The sequence below is a fragment of the Oculina patagonica genome, chromosome 12 (assembly GCF_052425735.1).
Source record: "Oculina patagonica isolate OP01 chromosome 12, crgOcupat, whole genome shotgun sequence".
Taxonomy (NCBI): Eukaryota; Metazoa; Cnidaria; class Anthozoa; order Scleractinia; family Oculinidae; genus Oculina; species Oculina patagonica.
The window spans coordinates 29,779,081-29,802,205 of NC_135769.1; the positions used below are offsets into that span (position 1 = coordinate 29,779,081).

The window sequence follows — 23,125 nt, forward strand, 5'->3', positions numbered from 1 at the left end:
CAAGCAGTTTAGTATGGGATAGGGTATAGAAATCAGAGAGTTTTGGTCTAGAATAGGGTATCATTTGCCGAGAAACTGATCAGTGGTATGAAGAATTAAGTCCAGAATAGGAATAGAAACTCGGAAGAGAAGAGGCTTCCCTAGACGTGAATAAAATCATTGTGACAACGTTGTTGACAGATGGTTTTCCATTAAAAACACTGATACTGATGCAGTTTTAAAAAGAAGCAAGTCAGGAAAAGGGTAGGGATTTCCGGTATCTAGTCTAGTATAGGGTTGCAAAACCAGCTGAAGATGGTCTGGTATAGGGTAAGGGCTTCAAATTCCCAGCGGCACACCCCCACCCAAAAATATACAGGGTGCCCCCCGGGCTGTAATCATGTTTATAAGGATTTTTTGGGCCACTGAAAACGACTTTCGGGCTAGTGCGCCCTGGGTACAGCTTGCCCAAAGTGCAAGCTGAAAAGTTCTATTTCTTTGCACCTTGTTTAAATCACGTGTTAAACATCACGAATGAAAAGTAAAGGTATATTTTATTTACATTCGTGCACATTATGAGAAACTCATCATTTTCAAGGAAAAGTAAATTAAACTATTGTAATTTTCGGAATTGATTCACGTCGAAGATAAACTTGACAAGTGCACGCAGAAGCGGAATTTTAAAACAGCCTCTCAAAAAGAAGATTCTTTTAGAAGTCAACAATTTCTAGCAAATCTTGAAATGCCGCAATCTGCTTCTGTCATGACGCAAACGAGGTTTTAACTACGGTAATCACTGGGTTATATAATCATAGAATTTGGTGCATTGGATGGGTGCAGTAAAGCAACAACAACAAAATTATTATTAACAACAAAAAACAAACAAACAAGAGCGTTGTGATAATAAATTGCATCTGCGGGCAGTTTAGGGAACAAACAGAAAATAAATAATCAATTAAAGGGACTATGTCACGGATTTTACCAGATTTTTTAAACCACCAGAATTTATATTTGTGACGCAGGAAACCTTAAAATAATAGTCCATTTTTATTAAAAAATACTATATTAAAGCACTGAAACTGTTTATGAGCATCTTTGGCTGCTGATGAAAACGGATTGCAATTTGAAAAAGTTAGGCAAACGTTTTCAAGTTGTTTCCCCGCGTCTTCGAAATATCGATATTTATAGCGCTAGCTTGATTTATATCCGAAAATTAAGGTTATATATTCCTTTAAATGTTCAAAGATGATGTTTATTTAGGGATAAGTTGCCTACTACTAATTGCAGAACAGTTTAGACCAAAAATCTGCGAAATCCCCGTGACATCGTCCCTTTAAATGAAATTACAGTCGAAGCTCTTGTAAGCGGACACCCTCGGGACGCGAAAAAAGTGTCCGTAACTGGAGCTGGCCGCTTACGAGAATGGTTCTCGTGAGCGGCCACTAGAGGTGGAGCTTGCCATGCTAACAATAACCGGACGGACGTGGATGACGACAAAACAAGCACTGAAATATGGCACTGTAATTACTTTTTAAAAATCATTGTGACGAACGGCGATGTGAAGTTGATTGATAAACACAAGATGCAGAGGTTATTAATAGGATTTTCTTTGGGGTGTCCGCTTATGGGAGCTTACAAAGAAAAAGTCTAAGTAGTAATCTCTGAAAGTGTCCGCGGCCGTTTACGGGAATGTCCGCTTACGAGAATGTAAAAATACAGAGTTTGTATGGGAGATAAAACGGGGTTTCAAACAAGGTGGCCGTAAGTAGAGCTGTCCGCTTACGATAGTGTCCGTTAAGAGAGCTTCGACTGTAGAATTGAAGCTTAGCAGCAACGTCATAACATTATTTATATTACTGATAATATAACAAGCTTTTAGGTTATTAAAATCATTACTAACAAAAACGTTTTGCGAAAGACCTACTATTCAGAAGTCCTCTCCCCTTTTACATTGTTATTATGCTACAAATGTAAGGGCTTTACTCAGCAAAGGGATAGCCCTGAAAAATCTTTAAACTATTTACAGTTTGTAGATGACAAATAATAATAAAAATAAATTGCTAAGTTTGATTCAAACAAGTTTTTCCATTTCAGTCTGGGCATGCTGGGCTAAATCCTTGTATTCTTTGACCTTGAGTTCAATGATCTTTTGCTGAAAATTGAAAGGTTAAATATGTAAAAGTGTAAGCAAGCAAGTAAAGCAAAGCAAAGTACAGTAGTGAGTAATCAAGTACGTAAGCAAGGAAGCAACTAAGTAATAAAGTAAATTGTAAAATTCATTAATTATTCATGAGGGTGCAAACCAATCCCAGCACACTATTCAGATCACATGTACACAACTGTAAACCCCAATACAAATCAAACAATAGAATTAACTTTTGATACAGACTCCTGCTCAGCTAATTCGTATTCATTAACTTTTGATACAGATCTCTACTGATTCGCATAACAATACTTTGCATTCAATTTATTGTTTTCATTTCACAAGTAGAATAAAATATTCGCATCCGATCTGTATGGGCGTTTACAATGGCTCGCCTATCGGCTCGCCATTGTAACCGCCCATACAGATCTCCCGCTCATATTTTTTCTACTACATAAAGTATTAAGTACAGTATAAGTAAGTAAGCAAGTAAGTTTTTTCAAGTTTTCTCTATATAAATATTGGGTTTAGCTAAGGATAGGACAAGATGCAACTTTTGGCAAAGTTTAAAACAATTCCGCATATGGGATTCAGAGCCACCTTAAATTTACAAAAATTTAACGTGTCTCTGAACCTCATGTGCAGAATTGTTTCAAACTTGGCCAAAAGTTGCAACTTGTCTTGCTGGTCAAAATTTATTTTAAAAAACAGGGGGTCACTAAGCTTGTTTTTGAGTTATGAGCAGTTAAAGCTAAAATTAAGAATGTTTGAGAAGGTTATGCTGTTGGTATGGTAACCTATTGTGTTCACTAATCATTGGGCATTTCTTTGACACCACGATGGTAGCATGAACAGATAAAAAGAGTGGCTACAGTGATCTATCAAATCAAAGTGACTGTCACCAGCCATCTTAGATGAATAAACCCCATGTGATGTATTAAAAGTGTGTGCACTAAGTCTAACAAAAAGAAAGCACTGCCCCTAAAGAGGCAGTATCATGGCGATTTAGATGCATTTTTGCCATAACAGAGCTAAAATTATGCCTCAATAGCTTCACTCATTCACAAGATGCGCAGAGAACACCGAGGTGAAGATTTTATGTGAATATTTTAAAGGAGCACAAAGTGTATTTAGTTTTCAACGATTTGTCCATGACACATTGCCAGAGTTTGAAAATGTCTGCCAGACATAAATTTTTTCAATTTTTGTTTGAAATCTCATGCCTGTATAACTCATGATAATTCATCTTTTGATACTTACATGTAAGTGGACTGTTATAGTCATCATCATCATCATCATCATCATTTATTTGCCACTTCAGAATTACAAATACAAATTAAAATAACTTAAAAAGATAGGGAGAGGAGACCTCCAAGAAACCACAAGGCTTATTTTAGCAAAGCTAGACCATTATTTTAAAGTTCCCATTGATATAAATAATTTATTTCTTTTGATTTTGACTTTTCAAAGTGATTCTCGTGATACTGCCCCTTTAACTTAATACTAGTCTAGTAAATATTACCATTCTGTTGATCTGTCTTTTAGTTTCCAGTTCAAGAAAATCCTCCACAGTCCAGTCTTCTTCTTTCTTGTTTAACAACAGAAATTCACATTTTGGTGAATGTGCTCTGTGCTCTTCCCTGAAAGAATACAGTACAGATATCTTATTTGATAGTCTAAGTATGTACATGTAGTATACAAGGTGTGCTGTATTTTGAGGAGTCGCAAGATGAGTCAAAAATACAAACTCCGGGGGGGGGGGGGGGGAGACACTCCCATATATGAGCTATATGGTATGTACCGCTCTTAAGGTTATGGTTTTCTAGCACTTTAGTCTGGGATAGGGTATAGAAATCAAGAGAGTTTTGGTCTAGAATAGGATATCATTTGTAGGGAAACTGATCAGTGGAATGAATAAGTAATAATGGTAATAGGACTGAGTGGAGTACAATTCGGTCTGTAATCATATGAGTGATTAACAAAATCGGACGACCGCGCAGCACGAAGTCCTGTTACCAATTAATCAAAACTATGACAAAATTTGAGAAACAAGCAAAATTTACCGGTGAAATGGCTAAACGTCTTTGTGAATACTACCAAAACACCACAATTTACTCAACAAAATGCACACCGACAGCGCGTGCAAAATGACGCGTATTGTCCAATTACAAGCATGGCGCGTACACTGTCCTATTAGTGCTCAAATCAGGCTGTTGATAACCAATCACGATCAAGAATTTTGTTATAGTTTTGATTAAGTCCAGAATAGAAATAGAAACACGAAAGAGAAAGAGGTTTTCCTAAAGGTAAATAAAAACATCGCTCCAACGTTGTTGACAGATGGTTTACCATAAAAAACACTAATAGTGATACAGTTCTCAAAACAGCAAGTCTGTGATAGGGTAGGGATTTTCAGTATCTAGTCTAGTATACGGTTGCAAAATCAGTTGAACATTGTCTGGTATAGGGTAAGAGTTTCAGAGTCCTAGTCCTTAAACAGGGTGCCCCCCCCCCCCACCTGGATACAAACAAGGGGGTTAAAAATATACAGTGATACTATGTTCTTAACTGTCTAATAAGAGTTTTATTATCCAATTGATCTTTGACTTCACAAAAAATAAAAGAAAGAATTAGAAGCATGTGCACTTATTTTTCCATAGCAACTAAGTAACTAACTCTCTTCCCCCTACCCCTTGTTGCTCCCAGCAGCTCAACATTGATAGGTGCATTAGTGAGCAGCATGTCCCTAGACCCTCCTACGGACTTGCACTTTCAGTGCTTATATTTTGCCCCCCCCCCCCCCCCTTCTCCACTACAAAATCACAAATATGCCCCCGTGAAAGGTTTCGCATATTATACTAGAGGGTTAGATCAAAGCTTCGATTCCATTTACTTTCTTACATGTATGAAATTAATGAAATCTGAAATTATGAAATTAACAAAATGAAATCTTTCATATAAAAATTATTAATACTACTAGCTTTAGAAAAATTTTACCATCGCATATTTGAAACTCGTGAGTTGAATTAAGTACATACATAGGGTTGTCCTCGGGTTCCCATCCTTCAAGTTCTTTGAAGCAAACAAAACAGCGCGCAATGTCTGGATCACGATCATTGGGAGAGTGAAAGAATCCTGCTTCTGCCATCTGACGACAAAACAAACAAAAACGTTTTGTTGCAAAGTAGATTCACAAAACTATTTGTGTTTAGTGAGTGCCGACATCGATCACCGTTGTGAAACAAATAAGAAAGCAAGCGACCTGTGGTCGATAATTTCGCTACAAAGCCACCGAGAGCCGGGATTCGCTTCAACGTAATTTTGCTACAATCAAAACAATTACCTTGCGTGCAGTGCAAGTAGAACCCGTGTCCTCAGTAAAGGGCCAATCTTTGAATGTCTCCAACCGATTCTTAAGCTGGTTCATGTTAAAATCGTAATTTAAATTATCAGCCATGATGCTTGAAAGACGTTTTGAAAATGGCGGTTCGGAGAAAAAGAAACATCGCCCCAGTCCCCCTCGTCAAAACTTGACCTTAGTCTCTCACGTCAAATTACATCACTCGGTTACACGTAACATGGCGAAGGAAAAGAAAAGCGAAAGAAAATTGAACTAAATCCACTTCCTGAAAGCAACAGCATGTCCCAAATTGTAAGTGTTTAGTCATTCTGAAATCAGAGATTGCTCTAATCTGTGTTTACGGAGTATAAACCCGTTTTCTTCGTTTCCTTTGCGTTAGATTGTTCGTGTGCAATCCCGCGAGGGGACATCTAGAATCAAATGCTCTGCCACTGAAACTATCTCCTCATTTCTTAGCAAGGTAAGACGTGTCAAATGCTAAACCTAAAGTCATACAACGACTTTGTAGTTTGCTTCAAGAGGTCGCAGTTTACACTTTTCTGTATAGGAATATGTCTGACAAGTAAAAGCTTGTAGCTTGCCTTCTTGAGCTAAAAATCAACGTCAAATTTACACGAACTTTTTTTTGAGCCCAAAGCCGGCCAGAGTACCAAGCTTTAGTGGAAACTGAAGTCTGAAGCATATATGTTTGAATGTTCTTTAGTTTAAACTTTCTCAAGTTAAATTAATTAAGTTTAAAAAAGGTCACATTTATTGTGTACATTGTACAATTGTGGTTGCCCTTATTCTTATTCATAATTTTCCTTTAAATGAAAGTAGTGATTCAGCATATTTTGCAATTTTTTGTGTGTTTAGAGAAAACTATGGTTAAAAAACCATGTCAGATAATAGAAACTCTTATGGAATTGTATATAACCCATGCATTTTCTTTTGAGTATCCCTGAGAAAGGTTAAAAAAAATAACATTACATAAGATAACTTATTGCAGTTTTTAGTGATATGAAAACTCTGAAATTCAATCCTCAACCAACATTTTATGCTCGTTGCTGCCTTCAATCGTCTTAGCTGACCTCTCGAATGTTAATTGGATTTGTTGTCTGGCTTCATGCGACAGGCACATGGGAATTTGGCCAGAATTTGCATAATTTCGGCAACCGTCAAATGTCACACATCGTTTGCTTGCTTGTTTTCAACCCTACGATTGATAATACCAAAAGAGAGGCAAGACATTAAAATACTACATGCTGGCAAAATTAAAGAAAAAGTGGGAGAAATGTCATTGACCCATTTTATGCAAATAAGGGAATTTTTTTAAGTTTTTACATGTCTTGTATGAACGCAGACATTATGAAATCTATATTCTAGTTTTGAATGGAGTCGCAGTTTGAACATTCAAATATTCAATTCAAGAATGACATATTGAAGCAAAGAATGAAATCAAATTACCATGAATTCATTAATTCACCCTTGATCAAAAGGAACGCTTGAGCTGTTTTGACTGTAATTGAAAAAGAATGGTGGAAACTTTACCCAGTCTAAGACTTAGAAAAATATTGGACCAGCAATAAAGCATTGTGATAGGTTGATTTTAGTTTAAAGCCCTTTCAGCTGATTTAGTTAACTAGCTGTTATTACAGATGTCAGTGATTTGATGGCATGAAATTCTGAGTGTGGTTTTATCTGTTAGGTCACAGAAGAGCTTTCCCTCCCAAGGAGAGGATGGACATTATTTCAAAGACGTGACAAAACAGGAGAGATTAAAACCTCTACACGGAAGACACTATCTTCACTTGGAATAAAGTATGTTGTTTAGTATCCCTTCAGTTTCATAGATCACATGAAAGAATGTCATCCTGGTATTCATTTTGTGTACTAGTTATAGTTAAACCATGGACCACCCATAAAACATAGCCTGCGAACAGGCTCCCGAGTGGTGTTACGCTAGCAAAAAGAGCGGAAGAGCAGGGCCTGAGGGGGAGTACGGGTGCGTGTTCACCGCTGAGTCTCTACGCTCGTGTAACCCCCCTTCGCTAGCTTGTTCGCAGGCTAATAAAACATTCTGATTGGTTAATTTTGTCTAACCTCATGAAATGTTCCATATCACTATGGTGTTTAGTTATAACTCTCTAGTTTAAAAGTGTTTTTATTTGCCAATCATCATTTCTGACTAGCTGTAACTGAAGTAAACTGTGGCTTTTAAAAAAATTTGAAACAATACATTTTTATTGTCAGTTAAGAGCTCTACAGATGACTGTAAAGTAAAAATAGAAATTTGAGCCTAGTGGCCCATCAGACATGTGCTTTCATGTATCTCTGGTTTATGTAGAATGATAGACTAGGAGAATTTTTGTTGTACTTCCCCCTGCAGTGGATGGGATGGTAGTGCAGCACAGGGTTACTCCTGAGCCTCATTTTAATTTGTTGGTTATACACCTGGGGGGGGGGGGGGAGAGAATTGTCTTGTCCAAGAACACAACACAGTGACCCTGGCCTGAGGGATTGAATCCAGACTGCTTGATGCAGAGCCCAGCACGCTAACCATTTCCACAGATGACTGTAGCATCACCATACAATTTTTAGAGTAAAATTGTTTGTTGATGGTCAACTTGTCAGTAATAAAAAAGTGCAGTTTGTACCTATACATTGATGGTACATGCAGCTTCCCTAACTGTCAGAAGTGTTTAATATGTTTTTCCTTTTTTTTCTTCTTATCAGGCATGGAGATATGCTTTTCTTGTCCCAGGATATTTCAGCAGCTGAAAAAGAAGTTGCAAGCAATAATTTTGCTTCTTTGACATCTGTTGCAAGTTCTACAAGTTCTGCTGCAAGTTCTAACAACGTCAAGGAAGATGAAATTGATACATTTCTTTCCAAGCAAAATGGTCTGATCCATAGAGAGCGAGATCCTCAGCTGTAAGTACAAAGTCTAGTATAGTCATGGGGTGATTAAAGTTGACTGTGGTTTGTCAGATATTTTGCCAAAAGTACTGCTAATATACAAGGCTGTGCTCTAAGGAAAATTACAAGGAACCCAAAGGTTCCAAACTATGAGATCCAGGGTGTCCAGCATAAAGCTTATATGAAAGAAATAAGATTATCTGGTCGCCCAAAGCCAAAAGTTAGTCACCAGAGGCACCCGGGTGCCCTTAGAGCACAGCCCTGATATAATAGTCCTGTTTTCTATGCTGTGTATTTTACAGATGTCATCACAATCCAAACAGCAAATGTATTCATTGTGTACCACTTGAGGTAAGATTCTTGGAAAAAGTAGACAGTGCCAGTGTTTTGAAATGAACCTCTACATAACAAACTTCTCAGTATAACAAACAATACTCTTCACCCCAGTAGCAGGAAAGTAATAGGAACATATTTTTAAATTGCATTTTTTTTAAATTTTTATTTTCGTGGCATGTCTGTAAAGTAACTATTTAGCTAAACACATAAAATTTTATTGTATTATTGTATTGTACTTTGCCAGTCCATGAAAATCTATGTTAACAAGGCTGTGTTCTAAGGAAATTTTCTGGGAGCCCTTCGGGCTCCCACCCTGCCAGGTAGGGTGCCCAGCCCTTCAGGTTGGTCGCCCAAACTAATTAATTATTCAATTAATTTATTTATTAATATTATCATGTTTTACACCGCTTCTTATTAAAGCGTGAACACTTAAAATATGTCTGGAATGTTCTTTGTCTTTTAACCAATCACATGCGAGAACTTCAGACCGCAGAAACCACATGGGTTTCCATCGGTCACGGAACAATATTTGGTTCTCGTTTCGCTCCAATTTACAAGTAAACACACTTATTGTAATTCCTTCCTTTTTGAGAACATTCACTGCTCCGCTGAAGAATAGGTTTGAGTGATTTTTTTTTATAGAAAAAATTGAAAAACCGATGCGCCCGACGCTACGATTTGCCCCAGTTGCCGCCAATTTTCAAAAATTGTAACGAATTCGTATCTGCAGTTACCGTTCGCCTGATGGCATGTTACAATTTGTACTGAGGTAAGCTTGCATTTTCCGGTTTTTATCTCACCCCAACTATTGTAGCAGACCTAAACACTGATAGAAGGAAGGTTTGTTTCTTCGATAACAGCGAAACGATAGCGGGAAGGAAAAGCGAAAATCAAACGATTGAGCGATTGAGGTGTTTACTTTGCACCAATCACGCCAACATTTTGAATAATTTTCGTCTGGAGCCTTTGCAGTTTGCAGTCTTACGATCACGGAACCTCTAATTGCCTAAGGGTTGAAATCGTTTGCCGAAATAAATCGAATCCCTTGTTCTACCGAAAAGATTTACAATCAGTAACGAAAACTCCACAATTTTGTATTTTATATTCGGTTTATCGTGTTTACATCTTTAATATGTCTAGACATGTCTACAACATACTGCATGCACTGAACCATGTCGTATATCGTCGCTAGAGAAACCGTCCTTTTTTTCTTTCAAAAATCCCTGAAACCATGCTCTGGATGTGGCCCTCGATACGAAAGAATAGCAGTTCTTAAAATTCTTAAAAAAGACAGAGCGTGTATCCTGAAACAAAATAAGAACTAAAGTTGCTCCGTGACCGATGGAAACCCGTTTACTGTTTGTGGTTTCTGCGGTCTGAAGTTCTCGCATGTGATTGGCTAAACACAAACATTCCAGACATATTTTTTAGTGTTCACGCTTTTATAAGAAGGAGTGTAATAAGTTAATGACTAATTAACCAATGAATTTAAATCATAAAACCAATAAAGATTTCTTGTTGATTATATTTAACAGCACACACTATTAAATATATATTTGTTGCTTCTTGTCAATGAACAACTTTGACTTTGTCAGTAACACAACATTTACATCAATGTTAATACAGAGAGTTTGTGAGAGAAGGTTGTTTTAAAGCCACAATAAGTTTTATTTCCAACGATCACATTATGGTATAACCCTAAACAAGTGACAGGTTAATGCATTACTGCCCTCTTATCTTGGTTAGTCTCTCTTGCAAAAAAATAAACACAACATTTTGGATTCATAAAATAATTATTCCACTCAGCAAATATAGCGGCTTTGTGAGTCGAAAAAGTGCGAATTCCTGTATGCTGTCGTACGGAAACCCATTGAAAATTTTCGCGCCAAAATGGGAAAATTTCGTCCTTTTCGCAAAAATTCCTTACTTTATCTAGTTTCATAAAAGGACGCCAGAGAAGTTAAGGCTTAAACAATTAATTGCAAGCTTTTCTTGTTTCAGCGGTTAATTTGTCGAGAGTTCAAAAAAAATTAAGAACGTCACAAGAATTTAAGAAAGAACATTTAATTAGGTTGAGTTTCTATTCTTTCGACAGTCAGGCTGAGAGAACCACCGTTTGAATGATAATCTATACTAATCCATTCGATTTGATTAAGAAACGGATTGATTTAAACTTGCAGAAATTCATGAAACTGCAAACAATCTTATATTTATTTATTTTTTGCAATTCACCAAAGGTGATAATTTCACACACGGCAGAGTTGTTTGTTACTATTTTTAGCGGCCACTCATTTTGTGACTTGTGATACATCCGACGAAAATCCTTTAATAGTAACGTAAATATCACCTCAATCCTAACGTCGTTAAGAATTTTCGTTTGAGATTACCACAACAAGTCTAAAAACAAATAAATTCGATTTAAGCTAAATGATAATTACATTTTATCAAGATTTAGAGTGCAACAAGTTGTCGCTATTCCTATGTATGTAAACATCTGCAGACGAAGCCGAAGACGCAGAAATTTGCGTATACTGTACGAAGAATTTCATTTTATGTTAACACCAACACACTGCACTAACGAAAACTATTAATATACCAAAATAAATGAAAACTAAATCATCTCAAGAAAAAAACTCAAGATTTCAACACATATTTTTTTAATGTTCGTGCATTTTGTCACGTGCAAAGTCAAGCTTGTGTTAAATCATGTGGAACGAACTTGACAGCGCTGGCAAGCGTAAACATTTGACTTCGTAATGTACGGAAGCCTATTTTCCCACAAATAACATTATCAATCAGCCCAAAACATAATTTTACAATCAATCCCCTGCTATACTACAGTGTGGAACGGCGAACAAGAGGGCCGGGTGCCTGGCCGGGCGAGCAGTTTTATTTTTCGGTCGCCCGAGACCAAATGTTAGTCGCCTGAGGCGACCGGGCACCGCTAGAGCACAGCCTTGTGTTAATTAAGATCAGCTATCCAAATCACTACCATGGTGCCGTTATAATTTCCTTCGACGTTTAACTTGAGAATGCTAAAATTTACAGCTGAGAAGCTGAAGTAAAAGCTGACTGAGAAGCTGAACTGAACTAGAAGCTGACAAGTGCATGGGGAGATTTGGACCATAAAGATAGCCATGTTCACGTACAGAGCTCAAAAAAAAAACCTCTTTGATATACGTTTGCTTCTTTTTATCAGCCCTATGATGAAGAGTATTTAAAGAATCACAAACCACCCATCAAACACATGTCATTTCATGCATTCCTTAAGAAGCTAGGTGGAGGAACTGATAGGTGAGTGCTGCTGTTTCAAATCAGCTTTTCTTGTTTGTGCTAGCTGTGCTGTGTTTACCTGAAGCACTGAAATAAAGTCATGAGAGAAGTGCAGGCCAAGACATGCCATCAGTGAGCAGCTGCTTGAGCATTTTCATAAAAGTTCTAATATTTCCAAGAATTAAGTGCTGGGAATGAGAGTCTCTATAGGTTAAATGATGAAAGTTGCAAGCGAGTTTTTTCCACCCCTCAGCAAGCTTGGGTCAAAGAAGTGTGTGAATACTCTCCAAAACTATCAAGAGAGATATTTAAATAATTATTGTTTTATTCGGGGGGGGGGGGGTGGGTAGCAGCTCTCACAAAGTACTTACATGAATGGCTCACTACTGTTCAGGAGAACAATAGAAGAAGAAACAGGAAAATACCGGAGCTACTCCCCCCTGGATGGGATGCTAGTCCATTGCAGGGTACCCCCGCCCCACCCCCACCCCCCAGCAGCATTTTGCTGGTACCCCATCTATACACCTGGGTGGAGAGAGGTACTACATGTATGAGAGTAAAACACAGTGACCCCAGCCAGGACTGAACCCCGGACCTCCCAGTCAGGCCACCGTGCCTCCCAGTCAAACTACTACCTAGAGGACCAGTAAAATTCGGGGGCTGCTACACTACTGTTCAAACTTGATAAGATGGCACAAGAGTCAGAATAGTTGCCAAGGGTGCATGACACTTTCAGAACAAATGAGAGCAGGAGTCAACTCTCATTCCAGGGCTCTTTCGTGTCATGTAAAACCTGGAAAGTCGTGGAATTTTAGAATTTCATTTTCCAGGCTTGGAAAGTTATGGAATTTAAGTGTGGGTGATGGAAAGTCATGGAAAATGGTATTGATTGTACAAAATGAAAGTTAGGCAGAGTAAACAAAGAGTAAAAATGTACCCGAATTTAAGATAATTTTTGAAAATTTCCAAACAATTAAAATGGTCAAATTTAGGTCATGGAAAACTTTGAAAAGTCTTGGAAAAGGTCATGGAAAGTCATGGAATTTCAAAAGCTCAAAAGAGTATAAACCCTGTCATTCTTGTTTGGCCTGAGGTTTAAACATAAGGCACCTATTTTTATCATTATATTTTTTAGTTAGAGAAACTAACTTTTTTGGTGTATGTTTTAAAGTGTTAGTTGTCTGACTAGTAAGTGACATTCTCTTTGATTTACTGGAAAACAGAGGAAAGTTTACAGTACTGGAGGATACCAGTTGTCGAATTAAACCTGGATGCACAGAACATCCGCCATGGCCTGGGGGAATTTGTACAAAGTGTCAGCCCAGTGCTATTACGCTAAAGAGACAAGTAAGTTATTTAGTCATGCAATTTCTTAGACTTGTTATTCTTATGGGAGACAGTAAAGAGAATTCATCTTTCAAGTCACTGGTAAGACTAGGGTAACATTTGTATCTGACAATGCCAAGCCATAACATGCCACTTGGCAAACTAAAAATATATTATGATAGGTGAAGGTGATACTTTTGTGTGTTTGTCTGTTGTATATTTATTTCAAATCCTACACAAAATACCTAGTTGTACAGGGCCTGGAACGACGTGGAGGCCGCGCGACGGGCGGCAGCCCGCCGCCCGCCCGGGAGGGCGCGCGCAGTGGCGCGCCCGCGCCCACACAAGCGAGCGGACCGAGACAGCGCACGCCGCGCCGGAGCCCGGCACGAACCAAGGGAGCCGCAGGAGACGCCGCGGGGGGCGACGCGACGGGGGCCGCCCGAGACCCGGCGAACCACCCACGGAGGGAGCGGCCGGCGACCGGCAAGACCGCCACAGCGGACACGGGCCGGAGCCGGACGGCGATTTGAGCCCTGTTGTACATCCATGTCTGGCCTTTTGTTGATAAGGGATCTTTGGGATTTAACATATGGTTAAGTTACACCCAGTTCAGTGCTGTGGCATGTACACCTTGGGGTTGCATACAGGGTTTTGCAGGGGCTGATATGTTTTGTTTTCTAGCTGTATATGGGGGTCAGGTAGTTAGCTCTTGTAAGGTCTTACATGAATGGCTCACCCTTTGAGAGAAATTTGGAACAGGCAACAGGAACAATACCCCTAGCCCCAAAGACAATTTTTAACAACTGCTACACAAGAGGACCAATAGAATTACAAGCTTACGAGAGTTGCTACACTCAGTATGTGGATATGTGGTTCATGCTTAGCTTTGCACATGCTTGTGGTGTGCTTTGTGGCTGGCCCCCACCCCTCCCTCCCTTAGTTTTTGGATTGGTAAGTATGTCTACCAATTCTCTCCAGTGACGGTCTGTGGTGGTTGCCACTCTCAGGGTTGCCATGCATGAAAGCCTGTAAACTGTGTTTAAATCATGCATTGCTTCACCATTCCAAAGGCACCTACCCCAAGCTCATGTACTGGCAATGAGTGTAAAAGGGAGGTATTGTAAGGGTCTTTAAGAAAGGCTATTTTTGCCATGGGTATGAACATACTAACTTCTAAAAAAATAGGCACACTAAGCGTGGAGGAGTTATATTTCAATTTATGGGGTGGCTTGGGGTGAAACTGGGTGATTGTCCTGTTGGGATGGTTTATGTCATGGGTTGAGCTATTTGTGTATGGCAGCCCACGGAGTCACTTTTTTGCACAAAATTTGCTTGCAAACAAAATAATTTTTACGTGCATTTTGATACATCAGAACTGTTTTATTCAATACGTAAATTTTCATCATTTAATTAAAAAAACAAGAACTAAGTTAATTATCAAAATGTCACAAAATGGCACGTTCTTATTCTGTTTAAAGCGGTTATTTTGTTGGTAGCTTTGTAGCAACCGTAATGTGATACTTTTGTTTGTTACGGAATACTTTGGGCTTTTTGCTAAACACTAACATGATACTGTTGTTTTTCTCACTTTTGTAACATGATATCTTTGTTTTTTGAAAACGAACGTAACACTATAGCCTTGTTTTTCTCGAAAAAGCCATGTCTCCATTTAACGCGCTCAATAGTCATTGAACGAAAAGTACTGTAATAAACGAAGTAATAAACGAATCAAATAAAAAACCACTCTCTTCGGGAAAGTTCTTTAAAGCGCAGCACACCTGGAGTACTTGTTTCCTGTCAGAACTGTTCAACAAAGATTTTGATTCATTCACAACGTAAATTTTATTCAACAAACAAGAACTAATTAAGTTATCAAATTGTCACGGAATGGCACGCTCTTATTCTGTTTTTGCTATCGATCGTAGTTGCTTTTAACAGCAAAGTTAATACTTATAATGGTTCATTAAATGCTTGAACGAGATGTTTTAAAAGTATAAACACAAACGCCACTTCTGAATTGGTGAATTGAGCAAGAAGCTCAAGAGACTTATTAAATTAATTGCGGTTTGCAGTTATTTAACGCCACGGAGTCTCCAGTAATATTTAGGAATGTAAAGAAGATTCTTTTCCATTTCTTCGACTCTTTGTAAATATACACACAGTATTAACATCATAATGACAACATTAATCTTTAAATCTGCTGTGTGCAAATGCTTTATGTAATTTTTACCACGGTCAGGAAAGCTAGCCTCTTCAAAAGAACGCTCGATTAAGACAAATAACAAACAGGTGAGCGTTACGAAAAACACGTTTTTAATCCAAGGTTAATTCATAACTCACCAATTCCACCTTCTAACAAATCTAAAATCGCTCACTACAAGTATGTTAGATTGCTTTCCCCTTATAAACTTCAATTTGATTGGTTCTGATAGTACCTGAAATCTGATTGGTGTGACAAACATACTTCACTGACTGACTGACTGACTACACGGCCCATCACGCCGACTAAGAGCTATTTTTGAAAAAATAACTCAAATATTGGTTCCAGTGTTGCATATTGAAATTTTAATGACTTTTTTCTTGTAGGTGTACAGGCATGTAGACAACATCTTGTTTGAAAATCCCTGCATTGTGGAACCATTTCTGAATTATTGGAGAAAAACAGGAAATCAGGCAAGCCCATTTTTTTTAGTTTTAGATGTTTTCTTTATCTTATAAAAAGGAGAACAAAGCTATTGATACACTAAACTTACCAGACGTTTACAGTTAATTATGTAATAACATTAAACCTCGTTGACAAGCACTGAAAATTTCTTAATAAATAACGAAGTCACCTTCTGTCCTCAGAGGCTGGGATTTCTGTATGGTCGTTATGAGCACCATAAAGATGTACCCTTGGGAATACGAGCGTCTGTTGCGGCCATTTACGAGCCTCCACAGGTAAGTGCTGGCTCATGAAATCAGTTTCAGAAGCTTACGGTATGTATATTACTGCATGTTTGTTTGGTGAAAGGATCAAATATTGTTGTACAGTTATTTTCGGATTGTAACGTTTACTCATAAAAAGAGGAAAAATGGGTCCAATACTATGCCGGTTTTTGAAAAAGGGGGGATGGCAGTCACGTTTAGGATACGAAAAAGCGAAGTGTGGTCTGCAAGTCATTTTTTTGTAATTGCTAAACAATGAAAAAGAGATCATCAATTAAAAGAAAGGTGCGGAACAGAGGGTTTTACCTGGCAAGGTTTCTTTTAGGGTTGCCATGAAGAATTAAAAAGCGCCATTATACTGTGATGATGGTTAAGATCAATCCAGATCTGGCATAAAATCTTCAAATTCCTTCATAGATGTGAGCATTCGAGTTTGTGCTAATAGCTCTATGACTTGTGTGTCTTCTAGAATGAATTTAGGGGCCAAATAAAGCTTGAGCCTCGCCCAGATAGGTCTCCTTTAGGGATTTCATTCAAATTTTCCGACAAGAATCCCCACCGCTTTAAAATGCGGCTCCTCACCTGGGGCAGACTTTACACTTTTTTTACACTTTTTTAAGAGAAAATTTGATTATGTTTTGTAGGAAGACACTCCGGACAGCATAAAGCTTTTACCAGACCCCCATGAGGCAGTCGTCGACAAACTAGCAGCCGAGCTTGGCCTTCAGAAGGTTGGCTGGATATTTACAGATCTTATAGCTGATGACGTGCGGAAAGGCACGGTGAAACATCTGCGAGATATCAACACACACTTCCTCACTGCTGAGGAATGCATCCTTGCAGGACAGTTACAGAATCAGCATCCTTCACCATGTAAACTATCGTCTAATGGCAAATTTGGATCAAAGTTTTCCACTGTTGTTGTATCAGGTATGTTTACACTCCATCCGAGCGTGATCTTAGAAAAGATGTCGCTCAACACGGTACATGACCCAGGCACAAGATCCGCCATGCTGCTGGGATAGCACCCCACCCCCTCAGGTTTGGTTGGGTGGGTATGTGCCGCCCGAGTCTCCAAAGTAGTATCCCGTTTTAGAACGAATTTGCATCCAAAAATTATGTTACCCCGTTCTTTTGCTCCCCCCAGGAGCAAAACAATATGACAACAGTCAAAACAGTGACCTAAAACAGTCAAGCTTGACTCTTGTTTTTGTTTTGGATGCCTCAGGGCGTAGGTTGCCAGCGAGGACGGCGGACTTTGTGTTTTGTGGCCAGTTCAAACAAAGGCCAACAAGACCGTGTGATATACACGTTAACAATCCTCCGAGCGTCACATTTAACAGTATTGTCGGCGTTTAGAAACGTTCCGTAAGAAGCAGCTGAAAGTGATTCACTTTTTGATTCAATTTGTCGGCACAAACCTCGCACTTAAAACACATGGTTTATTTTGTAGGCAATATGGACAACCAAGTTGGCTTCGATGGCTTTCAGGTACAGTTAAATTTTCCCTTCATTTATGACAAGCTTTTCTGTTGTATCTCCGTTCATAAGTATTCCTTTTAACGTTCCTCTCAGGTATCAAACCAGTGCATGGCTTTAGTACGCGATGACTGCCTGGTCCCCACAATAGATGAACCAGGCCTGGGCTACATCCGGGAATCCTCGAGCGATCAATACGTCCCGGATGTATTCTATAAGGTTGGTATGTTTAGGGAATGAACTTGAACCTAAAGTCAGCCTATGATCCTCATGTCCGAGATTAATTTTGCTTTTTTTTTTTTTCTGTGTAGACAACTGATTCATACAAAAACGAGGTGACCCTACTAGCACGTCCAATGCCTATAGAGTATGTTTTAGTGCAGGTAGGTGTCGTTAGTTAGTCTGATTTTCTAACGACTCTCCAATCAGTAAACAACCTGAAAAAGGGGCCTATTACCACAGCCGCCTTGTACGATTTTGTCGCTTGCAGGTGCCGGCTGCTTTTCCTGTAGAGCCACAGTTCACTTTCTCCAACCAGGTTCAAGGAGAACCTTTTCCATTAGAAAACCGCTCTAGTATTGGAGAACTTCAGGTGAGAAAAGCAATAGACATTGTACAGTGTCTTTTCCTCTTACTAACATAATAGACATCATTGTCAACTAGGTTGAAAGAAGATTTACGGAAGATTACGAAGATTTACGGAAGCGCCGCTTTGTTGTTGAATTTGTCTTGTCTTGTGGTATGATTCACTCAATCATACAGTGTAAGGCCGCGCGGATGGTGGACTATTTTAACGTACATGTTGTAGTTGCTCTAGTAAGTTAGTAAGGCCCAGACCAAACGTCGAACTTTTAGACGAACCAAATTCTAGTTTTGGACGACCCAAACAGGTAAAGCTCGACCGTTGGGTCAAACGATGAACATAATTCGTCGAACCGACCGTCGAACCAAATTCAGACCAGCAAGAACGAATATTTCGAGGCTAAAAATACATTAACATACAAATTTAATTTTTTTTTATTAAGTCCGTTTCATGAAAAGATCGACGTTTGTCCCACAGTCGATCTTCACACGTTCTATCCGTCTGAAGCAGACGGGTAGAACGTGTTGGTCGATCTTAATTCAGTCGGACGAACTCTACTGAGTCAAACGTCAAACTTTATATCATGAACTTAATTCGCTCAGTTTAGTTCGTTTCATGTGAAGTTTGACGTTTGGCCCGGGCCTAAGGGTTGGAAAGTAGAAAATTAACTCTTCCATCTGAGCGTTAGCCCTATAAAGGAAATCCGGAGAGCAGACGAGGCAAAGAGAAATTATTTGACCTCAGTAGGCTTCGAACCTACGACCTCCGGATTAGATCAATGTTGCTCTACCGACTGAGCTACAAGGCCAGACGGGGACACAGATCGTGGATAATTAAGGTGGTACTGAATAAGACTTGTTGATTTGTTCACAGGATTTTAACGCGTTAGTAAGATACTTGAACCAGTTTTCTCCTGATGACTTCTTGTCTGCTATGTCGAATTTTCATCTTTTGGTTTTCCTGGCAACCTGCGACATGCTTCTTTTAAGGGTGAGTACAGTGTTTTATTAGTGTTAATGTACATAGCTTTTTCACTTACTTACTTTTCGTTACTGTCGGAGGGTCGCAACTTTGGGCGATCGTTCCTTTAAAGTTAGGTAAATCCATAGCCTTGCGGTGCATCAACTGTGGGATATTATTTTGCTGTTTACTAAATTCTCCGTACTAAAATTTTAGGAATTGTATGAAAGTCAGTAAGGAGATTTGATCTTTTCATAATCGGACTGACAAGGTTAAAGGTGTGTGTGCCTGTTAATTTTATTTGTTATTTTTGTTATTTTGTGTCATGTGGCTTGTAGGATCACCTAGGAGAGCTGTGTACAGCGGTTAAAAATAAAGATGCGGAGGCGGCGCGCCGCTGGAGTAAAAGTGAACAGTGGTCCACTGTGGTACAACTCATGCAGGCAGCAAATGGTGAGAGAATGTGCACGGATAATATAATACTTTGTGCATCACGTAAAGAGGACTGTTCCTAAAATGTTCCTTCCCCCTCCCCCTTCCCGCTTTCTCCCCGCGTGTGTACTCCCTGAAATTTTTGGTGGGGCTGCCCGGCACCGTCATGTCCAAATCCTAGCCCTAGTTGAGACCGTCATTTTTTATTACTATTTTCAGACCTGGCGGTTCGCGTATGATCTGACGTGAAAACTCGCGCTATATCGTATTGATAGATATATTTTTGGTTACTTCGCTGGCTCTCTTTTGGTCTGCAAATAAAGCCCGATAAAAAGAGATAAACACGACTCAAAAGTGTCAAAAGTTCATGTAGTGAATACTAAACAGCACTGCAGTTAGCCTAATTAGCGCTCCGGTTAGCCTACTTTAGCTTGGGTTGCTTGTGGTTAGCTTTTATAATAGGGTTAAAATTTCTATAACGTAGTGGATATCATTCCCACACGGCATGCCGGCAACCCGGGTTCAAATCCTCTTGGGCTCAACTTTTTTTAACATAAAAAAAAATAAGTTAAGTGTGATTTATACCTCGTGTATGAAAAAATAAGAAGTCTCACGACATGAGCTGAGTGCGAAATAGTCACTCCAGAGTCTCCTTTTTTCCGTTTCAAAATAACTTAAAAGAAGACTGTGCTAGTATAGAATCTTGACTCATGCTAAACAAAGAATCTCCTTGCAGCTCCGTCTCCAGAACCACGTGGTGCAGGTGATGTGGACATGGTCGATATGTCCCAGTCTCCCAGCGGTGCAGGTTGGACGTGCAAGCACTGTACCTTTATTAACCAACATGGACACGAGAACTGCGATATGTGTGGTCTTCCCGAGCACTGAGGAACGTTTACGAAATTGCTTCTTGTTATTAATAAGAACAGCCTGTGGGACAAGCAGCAAGAAAGGGATTGTGATTATCTTTATTTCAAGTCAGCTGAGAGCGTCTTGGAAATATTTGGCCGTTTGATAAGTTTAGTCCAAGAACTGGGAAAATTCTGCACGTTTTATATTTGATTCCAGTGGACTTGTTTCCGTCGCTGTTCATGTAAGCTCCGTTGTAGAGGAATGCTAGGGTGTTATTCCACGACAACAAAACTGCGATATTGAGATACGGCTGAATGCTGAAAGCAAAACAAAAGGAACTATTGGACAGAAAATTTTGACACTTTGAAGTCCAAGGCCTCACGGTATTACACAGATTCACGGTAAATATGATGACAGGCCGGAGTACAAAGATGCCTCATAACAGCAAATAAAACAGTTCAAAGATTTGACAATCCTTAGTCTGTAGTGTCGGCCGTCTTCTTTTCAGACTAGATAATCCTTTGTTTACCTTTAAAGGGACTGTGCCACGGCTGAGTTAAGTTTATTTTCTTAAGTTTTGCCAAATACTTGCTATGAAAATTAATGCTTGCAAAGAAATTACTTTTCTGGATCCAAATGACAAAAACATAGCTTCATTGCAACCAAATGTGTCTCCCGGGCGTTATAATTTAAAGTTACAAGTAAACGAGACTAACTTTGAAAACTGTTCAACCCAACAATATTTCAAAAACCCATACAGTATTGCAATCCGTTTCAATCTTCGTCACTTTTGGCCATCCGTACCTTCTTTTGCGTTTGCTATGTTATTGAAATGTCCCCGTATTGTTTTAAGAGGTTATTTTTATATGTTTCACCGAATGTGATAGACATTTCATTTTAGCTAAAGTCCGTTACACAGTCCCTTTAATCTTCCCATTATCTTTTCTGCACTAAGCAATACTTATTTAGTTGTCACTTCTTCACCCGTTTTAGTTTAAAGCCCTGATCTTGCCTACTTTAATCTTCCAAAGGTTTCTCGGAAAGCGTTTTTTAATACGCTTCCTCATCCATTATCGCCCCCAGTCTCTCTATCCCCCACACCCTTTTCCGATACAACCTACCTCACCCTTCCTTTACAGTGCAACTACTCAAACCAAGGCCACCCAAGCAAATTCTTTGCAAATTTACCAATAGTGTTTGAGTGTTAAAAGGGTCTTAAAGCGATAAAAAAGGACCTAAATTTATTGCTTCTTAAGTGTGCAGCCTGCTTAGATTGTTAATATGTTGGAAATCTATATTTAACGTCCGAGGTTTTCATTTATCAATTTGCACAAAATTTTGTGAGGTGGCCTTGGTTGGAGTAGTCAAACTGTAACAATTGCGGTATATAATATAATCTAAATCACAATAAATAATCTCGTTTTGAATTAATGTGAAGTATACCAAAGTATCGTTGCCTTTTTTTTTTTAATATTTACTATCTCTCCCCTCTCCCCTACCCACAAATAAAATAGATCCAGACGGGTAGGAGGGGAGGTAGAAGATGGAGCCTGGGTACGAGCAAAGCTGGGCGCACGAAATGCCACGAGAAGAGAAAACTTCTTTTACTCGTATCTCTTTGGACTGAATCTTTTTTGTTTATAAAACGCGTAGCGGTCACGAGACTGAATTCTTAGAAGCCAGGTCACAACAAGAAGCAAATTGTGATGATTTTACCCCTTCCATATAGCAAGCACCTTGTGTTGCTTATGTTGCTGCGAGAATTACCGTGTTGTAGTTAGACTATTTATAATCTGTTTTCTCACGACAACCTTCCCTCAATTAATAAAGCTCGACTACAGGGCGTGCGTGCACACTTGAAACTTAACGTTTCACGTTGCCGGCTTGGTGGGACCAAAGTCGTGCTAGGCAGGAGGGTTACCCTCCATACCGAGCTACCCTAGGCGAAAGAGCTTTCCATTTGCATGTCTTTATAAACAGCTGCGAGCCGTTTATGTGAGAAATTGCAAAGTTGGCTCGGGGACCAGGGTGACCTCCAGCGTCAATGGGTTAATAAGCCGCTTTTACGGAAGCATTACATTTCCCCTGTAGTGTGTACAAAGCAGACATGAAACCATGAAATTGGCGGGTTGAATTTTTAACACAGAAATCACCTTCTACTCCCCGACTAGAAAACTACCGTCGCAGGATAATTTGTTGAGTGAAATTTTGAAGGATATGATTTCCTTCATGTTGTTTTATGTTTTTGAAGCCTGTGTGCAGTCGTCTCCTGTAACATTTTTGCTGAGTATCTTTTCTGTTCAATTCCATTTTAGAGCTGCTTATTGCGTAGCTTTATCAGCGTGAGTGATGTTAAGAATTCAAGAACGCGTTGAAATCATGCTTAAATTTTATCTTTATTTACACTAGTTACTCTACGTTATATTATGATAATTACAATTTCGAGGCTGATTTTTTGTCCGCCAAAGTGGTGCTTTTAAAGTTAAAGAAGCTCTCTGTGCAGTTTCAAAGAAAATGATGTTTCAAAGTGGTCGCACAATCCAACTTAAATGCAAGCTATTTCTGTTTCATA

The 23,125-nt window shown here is 39.1% G+C and overlaps 2 protein-coding genes across 2 annotated transcripts; one reads left to right on the top strand and one right to left on the bottom strand.

The window, feature by feature from the left end:
• Window positions 1–517: 517 nt before the first annotated feature.
• LOC144632377 (baculoviral IAP repeat-containing protein 5-like) lies at window positions 518–5,620 on the bottom strand. The gene is made up of 4 exons (XM_078491007.1): window positions 5,466–5,620; window positions 5,161–5,270; window positions 3,645–3,762; window positions 518–2,131 (listed from the first exon to the last, which is right to left on the bottom strand). Exons 1-4 carry the CDS (start codon window positions 5,577–5,579, stop codon window positions 2,051–2,053), a joined length of 423 nt encoding a protein of 140 aa, XP_078347133.1. The 5' UTR covers window positions 5,580–5,620; the 3' UTR covers window positions 518–2,050.
• A 64-nt stretch (window positions 5,621–5,684) lies between these two features.
• On the top strand, window positions 5,685–21,984 carry LOC144631532 (nuclear protein localization protein 4 homolog). Its single transcript, XM_078489976.1, has 17 exons — window positions 5,685–5,774; window positions 5,863–5,943; window positions 7,171–7,283; window positions 8,199–8,396; window positions 8,684–8,732; window positions 11,917–12,011; window positions 13,214–13,337; window positions 15,906–15,992; window positions 16,167–16,259; window positions 16,892–17,177; window positions 17,701–17,738; window positions 17,823–17,945; window positions 18,038–18,109; window positions 18,217–18,318; window positions 19,183–19,299; window positions 19,608–19,722; window positions 20,438–21,984. The coding sequence occupies exons 1-17, from the start codon at window positions 5,763–5,765 to the stop codon at window positions 20,587–20,589; spliced, it is 1,857 nt and encodes a 618-aa protein (XP_078346102.1). The 5' UTR covers window positions 5,685–5,762; the 3' UTR covers window positions 20,590–21,984.
• Window positions 21,985–23,125: the final 1,141 nt, after the last annotated feature.